At 42.4% G+C, this 16,993-nt stretch overlaps 1 protein-coding gene across 1 annotated transcript in view; it reads left to right on the forward strand.

The window, feature by feature from the left end:
- LOC136677004 (SUN domain-containing protein 2-like) overlaps window positions 1-16,993 on the forward strand; it is a 42,054-nt gene that overhangs the window by 16,284 nt on the left and 8,777 nt on the right. Inside the window, exons 4-7 of the mRNA XM_066654347.1 lie at window positions 12,630-12,806; window positions 14,309-14,362; window positions 14,474-14,567; window positions 15,829-15,890. Of these exons, the coding sequence (XP_066510444.1) occupies window positions 12,630-12,806; window positions 14,309-14,362; window positions 14,474-14,567; window positions 15,829-15,890 (387 nt within the window). The remainder of the gene's footprint in view (window positions 1-12,629; window positions 12,807-14,308; window positions 14,363-14,473; window positions 14,568-15,828; window positions 15,891-16,993) is intronic.

The following is a 16,993-nucleotide window of genomic DNA, read 5'->3' on the forward strand; positions in this document are numbered from 1 at the left end:
TTGACGACTTGGAGGGACGCTTTGGCGCCGTATAGGTCTTTAAGGCCTGGTATGGTGTCAAGGTCTTGTGCTGCGATGGGATTAGTAGATGGGTCAGAGACATGGCTAAGCATTTTAGAAATGGATGGGTCTCGAGCTTGGAGAGTAACTAAGTCAGCGTCCGAAAAAGCAGGGTTAATAGAGACAATGGTAGTTTTGGCATTGTCGGGCGACGCCTTTGTTACAGTTCGAGACCGTGTGACAGCTAGGACTTCGATGTCGGGTGGGTTTGGAAAAAGGGAGGGATCGAATGTCCACGATGTGCCTTCGCGGGCCCCTTGCTTGGCTAAGCTATCTGCTTGATCATTGAATTCTTTGTCATCTCCCGGGACTCGGGAGTGACCCTTCACTTTCTTCCAGTAGATCTGCAGGTCATGTGTGTCTACCAAGTGTTCGCATGCCGCGAAAAGCTCTTTGTGTTTAACTGGCTTTTTGTTTGACGTGGTGTAGTTGTTGGTTTTCCACAGTCTCAAGTGGCATGTGAAGCTTAGGCGCGCGTAGTTGGAGTCTGTGCAGATCACCAACGTTTTTATGCTTTTCTGGACTGCAGACTGGATTGTGATAAGAATTCCTGCTATTTCAGCATATTGGGAGGACTGAGCACCCAATTTGAAACTTAGGGGTTCGTGAGGCCATCCGTTTATTCCGATAATACCCACCCCTGCCATCAGGGTGTGTTCTCGGCGGAACGAACAACCATCTACATATGCAGTGACAAGGTCTTTGCATGTGTTAGGATCAAAATAGTGGTGGTTAGCCACGGTGGGTAAGAGGGTTTCTGGAGTTTGTGGCACTTGGGAAGGAATGTTTCCTTCGCATCGCCTGCAGGAAGCAAGGCCTGTGCCTAGGGGGCTCTTGTAGTTTTGCGCGTAACGCACCTCTAAGTCAAAGCTTTGGAGAGCCATTAGCCATGACGCTACTCGAGCGTTAGTTACTACACCCTCTCGAATTCGTTGGCTGTTTAGGAAAGTGACTGGTTGATGATGAGTTTCAACAATCACCTTCTGACCACCTAGGTAGTTGGAGAAATGTTTGACTGCCCACACTGTTGCTAGTAGTGCTTTTTCGCAGTCACTGTATTTGTTTTCGGCAGCCAGCATAGTTTTACTAGCATAGGCTATGACACGTTTGTCTCTATCGTGTAATTGATACAGACCGGAGCTGAGACAGTGGTTCGAGAACCCTACTTCTAGGTAGAATTCTTTGCTACTGTCAGGATAGGCAAGGCATGGGGCCGTGCACAGTTTCGATTTTAGTGCCTGCATGGCGTGTTCCTGGGCTTCGCCCCAGGTGAACGGAGTGTCCTTTTTCAGGAGGTCATAAAGTGGACGAGCTAGGTCCGCGTAGTTCTCTATGAATTGTCGTGAGTAGTTGCATACTCCTAGGAAACTGCGGAGTTCCTTAAGATTGGTGGGTGCTGCGAGGTTTGTTACCCCTTGCACTCGACTCACTTGTGGTTCAACACCATCAGTGCTTACGAGCAGACCGACGTAATTCACTTTTGTTCTGCACCACTGACATTTGGAGAGTGATATTTTCGCACCTGCTGTTGTAAGCTGGTCAAGAACATGATCAATCTCGTCAATGTGTGCCTGTAGGGAGTGGTTACGCATGAGTATGTCGTCCACATATATGAGGGTGCCTCGCTCGCGGGCATCAGGGCATGCTTTGTTTAAGAAAATATTAAACTCCGCGGGTGAGTTGGCATATCCAAAAGGGCACCTAGTGAATGTGTACTGTCGGTTTGCGAAAGTGAAAGCGAGCTTGTGTTGGTCTTCTGCTTGCACCGGGATGGTCCAGAAGCCAGAGGCTACATCGATGGTGGAAAAGTATTTAGCGTTTCGGACCGAGGGAAGCTCTTGCTCCAATTGTGTCATCGGCCATCGAGACAAGGGAACCTGTTGATTTAGTTTCCGATAGTCGATGGTTAAGCGCCATTTACCATTTGGTTTTATGACGGGCCATAATGGTGCCGAGTACGTGCTGTTACAGGGTCGAATTATGCCCTTTTCCAGCAAGTCATCAATGATTTCTTGTACCGGTTCATAGGATGCTAACGGAATTTTGTATTGGCGGACAAACGTGGGTGGTGCTCCCGGACGAGTGGGAATACGTACTGAATGAATGTCAGTGAGACCACAGTCCGTTGAATCTTTGGAAAAAGATTTTTGATATTTAAGGAGCACTTCACAGAGTTTTTCACGTTCTTCTTTGCTTTGGAGGGCGTCGGCCTCCTTTAGAACTTGTTCGACTTGGATACGAAATTCGGAGTCAGATAGTTCTTTCGAAGTACGCGGCTTTGAAGTGTTTTCTCCCGCTTCGGGAAGAAGAGATGGTTCCCGGGAGGATTCCGGGGATGAATCTATGGAAAGGACCGTGATCGTCATTTGATTGTCGTCAGCGAGATCTATCCTGCAAATGGCATCATTACTCATGTCCAGAGCTGAGAAGAGAGCAACAGCTCGTGTCGGATGAGTGTAGAACACCTTTGATTCTGCATGATCAAGAAGCAGGGATTCAGGCATTGGTCCTATGATCGGAATTCGCAACTCGAAGTCATGGAATTTCGTACTGACTAACCAACCCAGAGGAGATGAGTGAGGGATCGTCAAGGGTTGAGTGGTTTCGTTCCGTACGAATAGATAGGTGGATCTTGCTCGCGTCTCCACCAAAGGTGTGGCTTCGAGGGTGAGGCCTAGTTCGAAGAACTGAGGTGACGGTTGGAAAAGTGCATGCGCGTGGCTTAAGTGTTGGCCAGGTCGCATGACTAAGCGGATGGGTACATTTGCTGCGTTCGCAGGTACCACAAGTGAACCTTGGTTAGTGACCTGACATACCTCGGGAATAGTTTGTCCTGAGCCTAGGTTGCTGAGATCGGAGGACCAGGTTTCCGTTGAAACATCAGTCAAAGACCACAGTACACTATTGAGGGTGTCTACGTGGACGTCGAGGCGCACCAAGAAGTCACTACCAATGTAAACGTCGTGCGGCAAGTTAGGGACGACTAAGAAATAATGGGTGATTACCCTTTTGTTCCACTGGACGGTTAAAGCGCAAATTCCATCAGTGGGTGACATTGCTTTTGATGCCAGGTTAAGAGGAAAGCGACAAGGACTGCTCACCAAAGGAATATTTGGTTGAGTGAGGCGCAGAGTGTTAAAGAGGGTTTGGCTTATGGCGGACTGGTCGGTCCATAGAGCCAGAACTGCATTGTCTACATGATAGTCCTGCATTGTGAGACCATTCACGATGGGAAGGCCTGGAGCGTCTGTTGTGGACGGCTGTGTGAAAGTGCATAGGAATGTGTTCCGTTGTTCTAACATGGCACTAGGGGGCCAGAGAGAGACTGCTGTCTCTGGTGTGGCCGCCATGGGCTCAGTTTCCTCTTCCTCGAAGTGAGGGCTCTGACTTGGTGGATCTCCTATTGATTCAGGCCGGATTTCGAGGCGGCAACACTGAGCTTCCCGGTGGTGTGGGGTGCAGATGGGTAAAGGCTCACGCACTTGTGCCCAGATCTTTGACCTTTTGAAGTCAATCAGTGGTTCGAAGCGATTAAGGAGATCTTTGCCGATGAGGAAGGGAATTGTTTCGAGAGGAGACACATGGACTGGATGCACTAAGGTCATTGGTCCAATGGCTAAGTGTATTAGTGCCATAGACTGGATAGTGAGGCCTGCATGTGAATACGGCTGAATTTTAAGAGAACAGTTTTGGAGCTGTATCTCGCGATTTTCACGCCGCGCAATGGCTCGAACCTGGTGGAATAAGGCGGAAGACATGAGCGTGACATCTGATGCAGTGTCCAATAGGGCCTCATGTACTAGCCTTCTTTCCACAATGGTGGACAAGTAGAATTTGCGTGCAACCCCTTTCTCAGTTAAGTGTCCCATGAATTGTCGGACGGGTGTGTCGCCTTCAATGACTGAAGGGTCATTTGGCGTTAAACCTTCTTTACCGTCTAACTGAACAACTAAAACAGCACTGGAGGGTGGTTGCGAGTCACCCCCCTGTATCATCGGGTTTTCAGTGTTTGTTTGGGTCACGAGGAGATTGCACGGTGCGCTGCAAGACGGAGCTTCGCTTGTCACTTCTCCTACATAACTTTCTAACATTTCTGGGGTGTTAGAGGATGGCTTTGGGTTAGACCGCGAAGAGGTGATAGAAAGAACGTCAGGTTTTTTCTTTTTCTCTTTGCAAATCATTGCAAGCATTCGGCGGATGTCCTCTAACTCCTTAGAGCTGAGTTCCGTGCCTTTAAGCTTGTCTCTAGCGTGATTTCCTTTATTTTGATACCAGTATTTCTCTTTCTTTTCTCTATAGGAATCAGAAAGCTGGTTCGGAGCTGTTCGCTCATATCCCTTATGGGGATGTGATGGTTTTCCACGGCCCGCACCGCGGTTTTCTACGGGGTAATAGTCACGACCATACCCAGTCCTGTCCCGAGGGTTCCAGAAATCTTTGTCGTGATTTCTGTCTGGCCTGCGAGGAGGGTAGCGCTTGTATTGGTGTGAGGGCGGATGAGGTTTCGGGCCCTCACTGGTCCACGGAGTGGAGGAAGGGTCCAGGGCGGATCTTTGTGGATCGGCCTGGGTGGCACCTTCTAACTCTAAATGTGGGGAACTGGAGTCGACATTGAAGACTTGGGGTGTTTCGGACCGCCTGTTGGGAATTTGTTGGGTTTTGAGGAAACCTCTGAGTGCTAAATCACGCAGCTGCCTGCTAGACAGGGTGCGAGGGCAAGCTGAGACTCCCAACTGATGACTGGTGTGGGGATGGAGGTTTTGGATAAATAGTGATTTGAAATTTAACTCTTCCTCCATTCCGGAGTCATTTCTAGGTCCGAAGTACGCCTGTCTGAGTCGATTATAATATTGCTGAGGGGATTCCTGGCGTTGCTGTTTTATGTTCAAAGCAGCGGCCAGTCCGGTCTGTGACAGGTGATTGGAGAATTCTTCCTCCAATGCTTGGCACAGCACATCATATCGCGCTTTTACATAGTCTGGCTGACGTTCAATGAAGTTACTGACGTCTCGGTTGGAGGTCAGTTTAATCACATATAGTCTGTCATCTATGGTGATCCCGGGGAACCTTTGGAGGTAGAAGTCAATATCTTTTAGGTAGGAAAAGATATCATTAGAACCGTCAGGTTTGGGATCAAAGCGGGTTATATTACGCGCGATTTTATCTAGGTCCTTGTATGAGGGACCATGAGAGGGTAAAGGTTGAGGGGACCAGACACTGGGTTGCAGTGCTCTGGGTCTAGCAGGGCGTTGTAAGGGACGACTGACAGGAGACACAAGGGAAGGGGAAATACCCGTTGATACCAGAGGAGGTGCTGCAGCAGCTCTAAAGGTTACGGTCCCTGAGTCTGGTTCCTGATCCTCACTATCTTCCTGCTGGCCTTGTCTTTCTGTAGCGGCACTAGGTGGCACATCGGGTGTGACCTGGGGCAGCGTGTTCCCTTCAGCTATTTCGCTTTGAAGTCGACTTAGCTCTGCCTCTACCTTTGCCTGCTGTCGCCTTGATACCTCAAGCTCACGTTCGCTGGCTCTTAGCTGTATTACAGCGAGGAGGGCTATCTGACCTAATGCCTCAGTTAGGGGCTTGCCCTTGAGGATGTCGGTTAAGTGGTTCTCTACCCACTTAGCCACCATGTGGTCACGATGGGCCTGTGAGGTTTTCTGCACAGTTTCTGCGAGTCCAGGCATCACATCACTGGTGATGCTGGTCAGAACAGAGAATGCCTCATCCCACAAACCTTCTACATATACTTCCGAAGAAAAAGTCCCTTCTGCCATGTTAGCTGTGTTTTAACTGCGAGGTGTAACTTACTTCTATTTAGTTAGGATTAATTCCGTTAATCCCTTCTCTAACTAAATCTGAACTAAATTCACTTGTACCGAGTGCTCTAAGAGTAACTGCTAGTATGTATGGTGTTAGAGTTCACTTGTGAATCTCTAAGGGAAGTCTGTTAGTAGGAGAGGGTGGAGTGAAAGTTGCTATGCGCGAGTGAATAAAAGAAGAGAGAAAGAGAAAAAAATTTTTCAATAATTAAAATTATTAAAAATTTTGAATTAAAGAATTGTCGAAAAATTTGGATGAAGGAATTTTAATATTAAGTGAGTTTTATTATTAGATATAATTTCCAATTAAGGAATTATGAAAGTAAAAGAATTTTCCGAATTAAAGAATTATTAAGAATAGCGAGATTAAAAGACTCTCTCTTTTAACTGCGTTTATGATCTGGTATCAAGTTAAAGTGTCAATCTCTAATTACTGCACACTGTCTGCTGTAGTTGTATCAACTTATTATACTTCCAAGCCTTTACTTGTAATTATTCAGATGTGCAGAGTTTAGAGACAGCCACTAGAGCTGTGATACCAGGTCTTATCAGTGTGAACTGGTCGACAATTTCAATTGCGATAGCAAGTTTTCTCCACCAGAGGGTACTGAAGGTAAGTCTGAATGGCAACAGCGAGCTTCAGTATTTAAGTTGAACTTAAATTGTAATACCAGACTAGGACACCAGAGGGCGACAAGCAAGTTACAATGCAATAGCAGCAATGGACACCAGTCGGCGCTGGTGAGAGTCCCAATAGACACGGTACCAGCAGATACACTAACACAAATGGGAATTTCCACTGTAGCGGGAAGTTTCAACACTAGAGGGTGTTATCAGATTAAAATCTAAAATGGAATAAAGATTTTAAACGCTCAGATACTCTATCAAAAAAATAAAAATTAAAATTTTAAAAGGGGAACAGAGATTTTACACTAAGGTATTTTAAAAGAATTTCATCTGTAATGACAACTTTTAAACACCAGAGGGCTGCTAAACACTTATGTTGTCTCGGCGGACAACCTCCCAACCACTAGAGGGTGTACGGGAATCAAACGTCAAGGGTAGCACCACTTGACCACAAGGAGGAGCAAGGGAGGACACGCTTCAATAGACGCTAGTTATGAAGTATTTTTCCCTGCAATTACGCACTTATACCACAAGAGGGAATTTGTCTTCCTCTGTTTTGGGGGCGTTTTGAATTTCCCTCCTTAGTTTCAGCTCCGCCCCTTCAAAGGGGTTCGTTCCTTTCTGAATATGATTTCAGTTTAACTGGAACAGCTGACGAGAGCAGACTGCTCTTCATACAAGCCGTATTTTCGGCTGTTTAATAACCTCCCAATCGCCTAGCGCGCGATCTCGTTATTAACGCTGGTAGCGACCCAGTTTAAAACGAACGGGGGTATTCGGTTCGGTGGTCTCTCTTCGCCGGGATTTCGCGGCGGGAGGTCGAATCCGACGGCAAAGTCTCACAGCGGAATTTCGCGCAGTTCAGACGTGCCCAGGCCTCAATTTAATGCATGCAAAATGGCGCAGAGCCGCGCTCTTTTAAAAACAACCAAGCTTATTTTCTAACCGGTATATATCACAGAACAGTTTTTCAGCAGTAACAAACACAACACGAAATTACCCACATCAAGCTTTGAATCTCAATCGTTATTCAGCAACACAAACAGCGGAAAGTATTTCATAAACCCAAGCTGATATTCAGTGTTTTGCAGTTTGTTCATTAAAAGCCTTTTTCCGGCCTCGCGTGGGCGCCAATAAAATATATATATTTTATATGTAGTGGATGTTGGTCATACACCCCGATACATATATATATAATTTTATAATTTGTTTTATAGCCTTGACCTTATTCAAACTCCTCCAACCTCTGATATTTGACTTAATGATATTAATTAAGATTTATAATTGGTTTAAGCAATTAGAACATTAATAATTAGTTTGAGAATGAATAATAATCATGCTAAATGAGTTCTTCAGGATTTTCAGAAATTCTAATGAATAAATTGCAAACACTGTGACTTCAAATAATGAGAGTTTTATTAATAAAAAGAAGATATTTAGTTAACATAGCACAACCTTGTAATCTCACGGTGTCCGGCAGGGGGAACTGATTTTGACCTTAAGGTGAGCTAGACACTTCTAACTTGTGACTAAGGTTACTAACTAAGGTTTAATTAAATGGTAAATTATAAAGAGGGTTTGTTTAGACATCAGCTACTGAAAAGGTGTTAAATACGCTAGCTTACTCGTTCGCCGTTTCACCGAGCCGTCGCGTCCTGTTGTTTAATCTCCGTGTCCCGGGGTGTTCTCGTCGTTCCCACGTGGTGAGAAGCAGGCCCGCTTATGGAGGATCTCTTTACAGTCGATTTGAAGACCCTCGATTCCGAGCTGAGCTGCGTCGATCGAGATTTCCCTTCTTCGGTTTTTCACAGGCGTAGCTGGTTTTCCACCGTAGTGGAAAGGCTTTTTCAGAGTATTAGCTAGTCTCGTTGTTCAGTTTTCCAGGATTGATGTCTTCAGGAATCAGCTTATAACGTTAATATATCTGTTATCGATTACTCAAACGGTTGATACCTTACTTTGGCCACAAATAAGTTTCACCCGCCTTGATCATTCGTGAGATCACACTTCGATAGGTAATAAACATAAACAGGATTAAAGGAAAAGAAAGATATTCAAATTATTCGACTTATTAGTTAAACTTCATACTCTTAGCTAATTTCGAGACGTCTCTCGTAAGCTTTTCTGAAGTCTCTGAGAGGGTTCCTTTGTTTGTTGTCGGCGTCCTCTCTTTTCCAGTTCCTTTCGTGGTCCGTTACTTCTGCAGAGTCCTCGCGACTCTTCAAACTTCGAACTCCTTGTCTGTCTTGCTGTTTGGCCTTTTCAAGGCTGGCGCGGTCACGCCCTAATGGGAGGCGTCCTCTTTCTGATTGGACGCGAGTCCAGACTCACGTGACTCTCGTGAGGGAGAGAGAGAGAGAGAGTAGGAGGAGGGGGTTTGAATCTGTGATTCATACATAAGGAATATGAGTTTCTCGTATCAAAATTCTTATACCTGTTATCAACCTATAACAATGAGTACATTGGACTATTAATATCAGACATTTACATAAGGTCCCATCTTGAGTACATTGTTCACGTCCAATTCGTGATGATACGCTGAAAAATAAAACATTAATCCATTTTCTCTCATTCAGAGATAAAACTGATCTTTGTAATAGAAACAATCGGCATTATACATCATTTCATTAGAAGGTAGGCATTCATCTGAGGGTACAGAAAGTGACATTCATACGTTCGTTTATACACAAATAACTCAGAGATCGACTATTTTCGCTATTGTCTTGCGGCGACTCCGAGCGAGGTGTAGTTCCGCCAGTGTCCATTTGGTGTCGTTGTTAATCCGTGTTTCAGCTGTTGGTTCACGGGAGTTCACTCGAGGTCACTTTGGTTTGAACATCTGTTGATCTCCGTGAAAGATAAGGATTAGACATTTAGGTGCCATTGTCATAAAAACGGGCCGTAAAAGCTCTCTTCTTTGTTTGAGGTTCCTGTCTCTTTAAGTTAGTTATCTCGACAGTTCCTGTTAGTTAAAAGAGAGAAGGGGGGTGTTGGGGCCATGTGTTACTTAAAAGGGTTCTTTTGATGTCTTTAGATTGGTTGTGTGTGTGTGGGGGCTGCTATGTTGCAGACGAAAAGTCTTCTGCAGACTGGAAAAGTTTTAATTCAAAACTTTTCATTTCTTGATTGTCCGATATTCATATTTGGCTCATACTCCACTACATATAAATGTATAAATTAAAGCCACAGTACAGTCATTTTCATATGTTTGTTAACTTCATCAATAAACTTATTACCAGAAATGTTGGGACACTATGCCAATTGTATATAAAACAGAATGCAATAAAGTAATTTAAACTCTATCATTTAATTATCTAACTGAAAATAGTACAAAGACTATTTCAAATGTAGAAACTGAGAATTATTATTATTTATACATTTATTTATTTTTGATGTGCTTTATATATGACCATTGTGAATGCTATCAGCATTGAGATGGTGCATAAAAAATGTGTTAAAACTTTTTAAGGGGTTCAGCACTCTGGATGGCAAAAGGCTGCACAGGCAACTTTAGCAACAATTGAAGCATAACGTTTCTCAACTTAAACATGGGGAGTTTATAATCAATAGTACATAAAATCACTGAAAGATTCAGAGAATCCAGAGAAGTTTCTATATGCAAGGGACATGATCCAAAACCATCATTGGCAGGGCTGTACATAAAGCAGGACAATGGCATAAAACTCCTGACACAGAATATCTTTGCTGGGTTTTTATTAATCTTAGTGGGGCCCATAAGTGGATCAGGGATGGGGGGAAAAGTTGAAGGGGTGGGGACGGAAACAGAGAATCCAAAGGACTCAAAACAGAGCTCCAACGGGAATGGAATAAATAATCTCAGGATGCAGGTCAGTCCCAGAATAAGTCATTCCATTATTCAGAGGCCATAATTGCAAAAGCCTGATCTCCCAGTGATTCAGTCTAGATTTAGGGACCACTAGAAGAAACTGATCAGCAAATCTGAGTGACCTTGATGGAACACAAGGCCGCAAAAATTGAGAGATAGTTAGGAGCTAGCCCATTCAAAGACTTAACAAACAATAAGATCTTAAAATCAATCCTAAAACATACAGGAAGCCAATGAAGGGAAGCCAGTATATGAGAAATGTGTTTTCTTTTTAAGAGGTGAACTGCAGTATTTTGTACCAACTGTAACCTTGAGATGGAGGCTTGACTGACACCAGCATAAAGGGTATTACAATAATAGAGTCTAGATTAAATAAACCGTGTACAACCCTTTCAAAATAATTAAAAGATAAAAAGTGCTTGACCTTGGATAACTGCCTCAGTTGAAAAAAGCTAGATTTTTTGGGTTTCTGTTTATCCAATTTTAAAAAAATCACTATCCAATATCACTGAAGGTTTTTTACAGAAGAGCTCACATATGGATCCAAGAAACCCAAGTCCCAGTAGGGCATTTGAGAGGCCAGTATGTCCAAAAATCAAAAAGTCAATGAAGTATGAAGTTGTATTTTCATTTCTATATCTGTGACTGTCTGAACAGGTCAGATCTGAATTTATGAGTTTTATGTCACTCTGGCTGCTGAGAATAATCTCAATAATAATCATTGTCACTGCGGTGTTACATTTCAGAACATATGAACAGGGATTGGACAATGAAACTGAAACACCTGTCATTTTAGTGTGGGAGGATTCATGGCTAAATTGGACCAGCCTGGTGGCCAGTCTTCATTAATTGCATATTGCACCAGTAAGAGCAGAGTGTGAAGGTTCAATTAGCCGAGGGTAAGAGCACAGTTTTGCTCAAAATATTGCAATGCACACAGCATTATGGGTGACATACCAGAGTTCAAAAGAGGACAAATTGTTGGTGCACGTCTTGCTGTCTGAAAGGGATTTTCTGATGCTAACCTGGATTGTATCCAAAAAACATAAACCCCCGGCTGCCCAAATCATGGCAGAATTAAATGTGCACCTCAGCTCTCCTGTTTCCACCAGATTTCTCCACATCCGAGAGAGTTGCTGTGTGGAGAAGCCCCAAAGAAGTGTACCACCCAGACTGTTGCATGCCCAGAGTGAAGCATGGCGGTGGATCAGTGATGGTTTGGGCTGCCATATCATGGCATTCCCTTGGCCCAATACTTGTGTTAGATGGGCACGTCACTGCCAAGGACTGCCGAACCATTCTGGAGGACCATGTGCATCCGATCGTTCAAACACTGTATCCTGAAGGCGGTGCCGTGTATCATGATGACAATGCACCAATACACACAGCAAGACTGGTGAAAGATTGGTTTGATAAACATGAAAGTGAAGTTGAACATCTCCCATGGCCTGCACAGTCACCAGATCTAAATATTATTGAGCCACTTTGGTGTGTTTTGGAGGAGCGAGTCAGGAAATGTTTTCTTCCACCAGCATCACGTAGTGACCTGGCCACTATCCTGCAAGAAGAATGGCTTAAAATCCCTCTGACCACTGTGCAGAACTTGTATATGTCATTCCCAAGACAAATTGATGCTGTATTGGCCGCAAAAGGAGGCCCTACACCATACTAATAAATTATTGTGGTCTAAAACCAGGTTTTTCAGTTTCATTGTCCGACCTCTGTATATGTAACATACCTTTAGGGAACAAAACTGGTTTTGTAAGAAATATTTTTTTTAGGTTTTGTAAGGAAACAATATGTTAAACGTCTTAATCTTGATGGTTGTTTATCAGCTTTATAATGTTCATGTTGATATGAAGCTGCCTAAATGTGGGTCATGGAACTATTAAACTCATTATGTCAGCGCTTGTGTCCTTCTATTAGGAGACCTTGTGTTTGTGAGAGACCTGGCAAGTTTGCACTTAGAGTGAAAGAAACATCAGTTCATATTTTAATATTCTTTTCATTTTTTTAACATATAGCTAGAATGAATTACAGGAAAAGGAGGTTCTATGATACAGCGCTGCAGTAAAACACCACTTCGCATGTGGATAAGTTTAGGAGTGTGATCTGTTCTGCAGAACAACAAAATCATATCTGGGCCACTTTTACCTGCTTTGTGAATGTAGCCATAGTGACTCAAACAGTTACAACTATATAGCTGTAATGCATATACAGTCTTAGATACAAAACTCTTAACTTAATTGAACTGAACTGAACTGTGATTCCAGGTTTAGGATCCCTCTTGAGGAGTCCAACCCAAAGGACTTTAGTTTCTCGGCCTCTGAGCCAAGTGCCAACTCCATCCTCCAGCTCCTCTGTCCTGCAGGAGGCACCAGATTTTTCCTCTGGATACTCTTCAGCAGAAGAGGGCTACTACAAAAACAGCCAGCCCAACAGCAGCTCCAGTAAGTGTGTGTGTATGTTTGTTTGACGACTATAATGGCGGAGTCGTGTGTATGGATTTAGCATTAAAAGTGCAATCAGTCATTGTATCACTTGATTCTTTTTCACATTATGATGAAGCCAAGAGGGATGGATGCATCAGAGATCCTGTGCTTAAGGTTTTCAAAATGGCCACCCCATGTAATATTCATTAACCATTAAATAAATGTTGTTCATATGGTTTTTAAAAATGACTATTTCTTTAAGCTAATAACCTTTTAATGTGTGCTGTGTGTGTGTGTGTGTGTGTGTGTGTGTATATATATATGTGTGTGTGTGTATATATATATATATATGTGTGTGTGTATATATATATATGTATGTGTGTGTGGGTAAGGTGTAAAGGAATGTATCTGGGGTAATTTCCTTTCTGTGTCTGTGCGTGTTAAAATTACTCTCTCAGTGTAACCACAGCATCCTCCTATTTCCTGTCTCTCTCTCACTGTCAGTGCTTCAGTGTAACGTCTCAAATCATACTGCTGGACTCTCTATAACCAGCTTCACATTTTGCTGGTCATGGTTTTTACTTATATACATGCAGCGGCGCCGCCCTCCATGAACGGTACTCTTAAATAGTTAGAGCTCTGTTTTCTTTAAGTGTGCTGAATTACGTTGTGTAAACACGGATCTTGTGTTTAAAAAAAATAATAATAATGATTCTTGAATCTAAATGATGCCATGGTCTGAAATCATAGGAAGAGATTTTTGTCTGATATATTTTTATTTATTTATTTTTTTTTTTTTGTGAGGCTGGGAAAATATTGCTTTTTGGACATTTTTGAAGATGCAAGCTGGGATTAACATGGTTTTGAATGTTAGAAATGATCCAAAATTACTACAAATGAAATCTGTTTTCCTTGATTTTGGATTTTGGAGGTGCAGGTATTTGTTACATCAACAACATTTATATGGATCTGTAAATCATGGAATGTAGGGGTTGTACAAGATGTAGGGGGTCAAAAATATAACAAGTGGAACTTAATTAATTTATTGAACGTCAAGGGAGGTCAGATGAGTGAGAATAGATTGCAGTCTAGACCACTACTGGATTGTGCCCTGTGAGTTCCATGAGTTCTGAATGAAGGGTATATGTTGGGGTAGGTTGTAATGTGCTTGGTATTTTTTTGTGCCTGACTGATATCAGCTGGCTGATTTTATCTGCTGATCTTAAGACAGCTTTTTTTTTTTTTTTTAATCAGTTAATAAACTACACTTGAGGAGATCAATTTCAACTATATAATTAACAAGGATAATAAATGAAGGCAAATAAATAACAATTTTATTTGTACAACTTCCAATCCTTTTAGGAGACTTTTATTTGTTCAAAAGAATATGCAGAAATATTGCTTCCAACCACCAAAGTTTAATATGCTGCATTTAAGTGGTCAGGAAGCACCAAGTCAACGTTTACACTGTGTTAAGTATGTGTGAGTGAGAGTGAATATAAGATGTACTTTGCTTCCAGGTTCTTCTCAGTCTCTGGCTGAGTCTGGGCTCCGAGAAATACTGACCTCACCAGGTGACAAGACCTTTACTTTTCAGCTTTCATGTTACTACAGTTATCATTCTGACATCAACTAAGTTACTGGTCTGTCATTTCACACTTATTTATTTGTGTGTGTTTGTTTAGGTCGGGCTTTTACAATGCTGTATTGGTGGTTGGGAACAGCCTGGTACAGTCTGACCTCTGGAATCTCTCTTATTAATGTTTCTCTGCTTAGCAGGTCAGTCCTGTGTGGTGGATCATTCCTAGGACTGCATTTCATTATTCCAAAATAATGGTCTAGGTTCTCCTTTAAGGATGCTTAATGAAGAAGCCCAAAAGTTAAAATCACTGCTCTCACATATTGACTCAATTGCCCCTTTCAGGGTGTGTTCCTGCCTCGTGTCCAGTGATTCCAAGTAGGCTCCGGACCCACCGTGACTCTGAACTTGATAAGCGGATACAGACAATGAATGAGTGAATTAATTAATCTTGATTTAAGTAAGCGGAATGTGCTAGAATCTTTTGCCTTTTCACTTGCTAATCAGTGGTCAACAGCATGCCGATTGTCTAGTCAGTTCAGCCATTAATAAAGAGTTCATGAGTTCAGTTTTATGGTTTGCAGTTTGTAACTTCAGTGTTGCAAATTTGTGTGTTTGTATTTCAAAATATTGATGCAAAAATTGTAATTACACATACACAAAATAATGTGCAAATTATATTTGGGAGAACAAATGTTTTCACAGCATTTCTACAGCTACAAATCTTTATTACACATTCACAAAATGGAACTTGTGAGAATCTTTTTTTTCACATGCACACAAAATGTAATACATAACTGCAGGCTGTAAAAATATTTGTGAATATAATTTCACAAGATCAATATATCCATTCTTTTGTTTGTTGTCTGTAACTTATCCATTTCAGTGTCTCGGTGGGTCCGGAAACCTCCCGTACTCACTGGGGGCAAAGCAGGAACAAACCCTGGAGTGGGTACCCGGACTTTGCAGGGTGACACATTCTCACACACTCACTCACACCTATATGGACACTTTTGAGTCGCCAATCCACATATCAACGTGTGTTTTTGGACTGTGGGAGGAAACTGGAGCACCCGAAGGAAACCTACACAGTCACAAGGAGAACACACCAAACAATTGAACCAGTACTTTCACAGTGTATTGCTAAAGTGCTGAAGTATATATGTAACATAATACACAATAATATTATGATGAGTGTATATGTATATATATGTGTGGGGTGTGTTTTTAATTAGGATTTATATTTAAGCACCATAATCTTATACCCAAAATAAATATTATTTATTAATAACAGAATATAAAGCCTTACTGTACATTAAAGCATTAAATAATGTGTGTGTGTGTGTGTAAGTACAAGTACAAAATTAAGACTATATGTAGGCTTTTGTCTGAAAAATGCATGTGTAGAATGTATGTTTACATGTTCTCTGTATGAATTCTCTTGTACTCTTATGTCTTTAGTCACTCTGCAGGTGTGAGGAAGGCTGTCCTCCTCCTCCTCCTCCTTCTCCTGCTGCTTTTTGGTGAGTCTGCAGAGACATTCCTGAATCATCAACTCACAATATTCCCTGTTCTCCTTAGCTTTGGTGTGATGTGGGGGGAAAAAGGATTATATGAAATGCCAACAACAGGCCATATTGAAGACATTTACACTTTGGGTATTCAGCTAGCTTATGGTTTACCCTTCATGGACTCCCTAGAGCAGATGAGCTTAAGGTCCTTATGCTCAGTGCCAAGTGTTAGATGGCTATGAAACTCCCAGCACTGGGCTGTGGATCAATAGACCTGCATTCTCTGGGCAGATGGAGTTCCATTCATAACCACTGGGACAAGTTGGAGTTCCATAACTAATCCTCTTACATGACTTAACTATGGCTGCATCCCATTTTTTATTTTTTTATTTTCAGGGTTCGTACGGGTGCTTGAAATCCTTGAAAATGCTTGAATGTTAAAGTTGTATTTTCCAGGTTTGCAAAGGAATTTTGGATAAAGTGCTTGAAAATGCTTGACATTGTAACTGTATTTCTTTTACAACAAATGGCTGCATAGTTCAATTATTAGATGGACAAATAAATGCCTCAGAGCCAAAAACTGTTCCGCATGGACTCGCTAGTACCTATGCATGTGTTAATGATGGGAATTCTGATTCTTTTTGGTGAACCAAGGTCATTTGACTCAGCTCACCCAGAAGTGTAAACTAGCTTGTTTGCGAAAAAGGGTCAAAAATATTTTGAGTTTGTAAAACAATACTCACAAATGTAACAGAATTTGTTTTTGTAGGCTTTGCAGGAGGGCACTCGTATGGAGTTAAAAAGTGTGAGTTTGTAAAACAATATTCACAAATGTGTGCTTATGAACTGCTGAGCTTGTGAACAATGGAGAAACATAACCAAGATGTCCCTGTAAAGCTCCATTGGGCGATAACACAGTATTTGAAGTTCTGAGCTCTTGGTTATCTTTCTTCGCTCTTCACAAGCTCAGCAGGACACCTCTGAACTCGGTAGCATTTACAAATTATTACATCTCACCCTCGCAGCGTTGTCGCCAAGTGGAGCTTGACGGGGTCATTTACAGTTCAGAGCCTGGTTCCCCTCTAAACGTTTCGAAATGCGGCGGTTCACTGGAA

This window comes from Hoplias malabaricus, chromosome X2, assembly GCF_029633855.1.
Source record: "Hoplias malabaricus isolate fHopMal1 chromosome X2, fHopMal1.hap1, whole genome shotgun sequence".
Taxonomy (NCBI): Eukaryota; Metazoa; Chordata; class Actinopteri; order Characiformes; family Erythrinidae; genus Hoplias; species Hoplias malabaricus.